General features: G+C 40.3%; 1 protein-coding gene across 1 annotated transcript; it reads left to right on the plus strand.

The window, feature by feature from the left end:
- Positions 1-574: 574 nt before the first annotated feature.
- LOC124743644 (piggyBac transposable element-derived protein 4-like) lies at positions 575-2278 on the plus strand. The gene has a single exon (XM_047248845.1). The coding sequence runs from the start codon at positions 575-577 to the stop codon at positions 2276-2278; it is 1704 nt and encodes a 567-aa protein (XP_047104801.1).
- The last annotated feature ends 896 nt before the right edge of the window (positions 2279-3174 follow it).

Consider the following 3174-nt stretch of genomic DNA (forward strand, 5'->3'; position numbering starts at 1 on the left):
TCGTTAGGAGGCGCTGAACGTTACAATTAACTCTTTGGAGCACGGTGGTATACATAGTATACCACCTTTTGAAAATTTTCTTGGCTCTTTGCACAGTGGTTTAACTGCACGACCACCACTCTAATATGCTCACCTAGTTCTCTACTTATCAGACAGATGGCACTCACTGCCTATAAGGAATCAGTTCCCGCCAAGAATTGCATAGATTACAACTGTGAAAGCTGCGTGCTGAGTTGTGCATGGTTTTTGCGTGTGAATAGTGGTTTATAACGAATTTCTTGTTGCGCCTGTGTTTTTTCCATATCTTGGACGTCACAGCTACGGTATGAACCCATGTATACATTCATATGCACAATCTTCCGTTATTTATATACAATTTATTTTGGTGGTATATTATTTGTACCACCGTGCATGTAGCAGTATTCTATTGCATTTCGTTTCCTAGTATAAAATTCGAAATCCTCCGCTACAAAGTTTAGTTTTTAATTGTGTTGTGACTTATTTTAGCTCTTTCTCCATTTTGTTTTGCTTACGTATTCTTTACTTGGATTCAGGCTGTTGTTTGAAAATGAAAATGTCAAGAAGAGGCTTACGAGATGAAGAAATCGAACGATTATTGTGTGAAATTCCATCAGACGAGGATTCCACTGTTGACACCACAGATGACGAATCTGATTATGAAGCAAGCATTGTTGCGGAGGCTATTGTGTCGTCTGAAGGCGAAGTTTCAGAGAGCGAGGAAGAAAGTGAGTCCACTCCGCCAAAACGCGCTGCTGACACAGCGCCAACTTGGGGACAACAATTCAATGCTACCTCAGGAATGCAGTTCGACAGTGAATCAGGACCAAGTGCTTTTATTAGGGACATTGATGATCCAGAACCTATCGATATATTCGAAAAAATATTTCCAAAAGAGCTAGTTCAGCTAATCGTTTTCCAAACAAATTTATATGCGACGCAATCTGGCAAGTCTTTCACTCCAACAACTGACAATGAAATACGAACTTTCCTGGGAATCAACATTTTGATGGGTATAAAGCGTATGCCAGCATACAGAGACTACTGGTCTAGTGCCCCAGAACTTCATGATCGTTATATTGCATCTCTGATGGCAGTAAATCGGTTTGGATGGTTACTGAGGAACATTCATCTGAATGATAACACATTGCATCCAGAAAAAGGACACCCAGGTTATGACAAACTGTACAAGCTGCGACCAGTGATCAAGATACTATCTGAATCTTTTTCCAAGTGTTACCAACCCAGCAAACACCTAGCAATTGATGAGTCAATGATCAAATTCAAAGGCCGCAACAGTATGAAACAATACATGAGAGATAAACCCATAAAGCGTGGTTACAAAGTGTGGATGCTGTGTGACAAGACCTCTTACAACTTGAAATTTGATATTTACACCGGAAAAGTAGGTGACACAGTGCAAACAGGCCTTGGGGAGCATGTAGTGCTGAGTTTGTCCTCTGAACTCGTAAATAAAGGCCATTATCTTTATTTCGACAACTATTTCAATAGCTATAACTTGTTGGCTGGTTTACAGCAGAGAAACATATATGCCTGTGGGACAGTTCAACCAACAAGGAAACATTTACCCAAATTAAAAACAGACAAAGAATTAAGCAGAGGTGAATTTGACTGGAGGGTCAGCAACTGTGGCATCCTCTACTTGAAGTGGAAAGATAAGAGAGCTGTTCATCTCCTTTCAAATTTTCACAGTCCTGAAGTTACTACAGTGACTCGCCGTGAAAGAGATGGTTCACGCATAGAGCTACCTTGTCCTCAAGCAGTGATGGATTACAATGCACACATGAACAATGTCGACAAGTTCGACCAACTGAAAAAATCATATGAAATAAGCCGGAGAAGTAAAAAGTGGTGGCACCGAATATTCTTTCACCTGCTTGATGTCAGTATCGTCAACAGCTATATAATTTGGAAGGAACTAGGCGATAGAGAAAAAATGACTGCCAAAGTCTTCAGGATGAGTATCCTGCAAAGCTTAGTAACCCAGAAAACACCATTGAGGCCATCTAGACTTCATGAGAGTCAAGTCCACGTAAAGAAAAACAAGCCATATGTTTCCTCACGCCAGCGTCTCGACAATTCATCCCACCAGCCAGAGCGTACTACCGCCAGACGTTGTGCGAAATGCAGTACAAAAAAGAAGCAAGTGCGCACTTTCTGGATGTGCGCTGAATGCAAAGTGCCTTTGTGCCTTAGCAAAACAAAAAGGTGCTTTCAAGATTTTCACAAAAAGGAATAAGAAACATATTTTATTTGTAAGGTTTGTAATTTGATTTTGTATTGTAAATGACCAATTGCCAGAAATAAAATTATTTTACATTAATTATACTAATTATTACTGCTTAGAGTAGAATTTAAAGGTGAGTTACAAGCACAAACCAAGATATCTCAAAAACTTTAGGTACGGCCCTAAGTGGCATGGTGGTATATTATATATACCACCATCTAAAACCAAAATCAATACAATAAAAAATTTTAATTCATGTTTTCCTTTATTAGCAACCCCACCAGACATAGAAAATGCATGTTTTATTAAAAAATTAATTAAACATAAAATCTGTGCATCAAAGAGTTAACTATCAGCAATGCGTCGGATTCGAAAATCTAGACTCACAGGAGAACGACCTTAAGGTGCCCGAGGCAGCAATAGACCCTTGGAGACAAGTCGGCTGGAGGACGATGTATTGAATCTGGACGCAATTTGAGGGTTCCATCGTCATTACGAGGCACTGAACGTTACAATTAACTATCAGTTTTGCGTCGGATACGAAAATCTAGACTCACAGGAGACGTATCATATGGTGACTGATGCAGCAATATCCCCTTGGAGACAAGTCGGCTGGAGGACGATGTATTGATTCTGGACGTAATTTGAGTGTTCCATCGTCATTAGGAGGCCCTGAACGTTAAAATTAACAATCAGTTTTGCGTCGGATTCGAAAATCTGGACTCTGAGGAGAACGACCATAAGGTGCTCGAGGCAGCAATAGACCCTTGAAGACAAGTCGGCTGGAGGTCGATATATTGCATCTCATCGCAATTTGAGTGTTCCATCGTCATTAGAGTCCCTGAACGTTACAATTAACTATCAGTTTTGCGTCGATTTCGAAAACCTAGACTCACAGGAGAACCACC

The sequence above is a fragment of the Schistocerca piceifrons genome, unplaced genomic scaffold (genome assembly GCF_021461385.2).
Source record: "Schistocerca piceifrons isolate TAMUIC-IGC-003096 unplaced genomic scaffold, iqSchPice1.1 HiC_scaffold_2479, whole genome shotgun sequence".
NCBI classification, from domain to species: domain Eukaryota; kingdom Metazoa; phylum Arthropoda; class Insecta; order Orthoptera; family Acrididae; genus Schistocerca; species Schistocerca piceifrons.

Bases quoted from the DNA above. Each gene is read 5' to 3' on its own strand.
- LOC124743644 (XM_047248845.1), top strand. From the start codon at position 575: ATGTCAAGAAGAGGCTTACGAGATGAAGAAATCGAACGATTATTGTGT.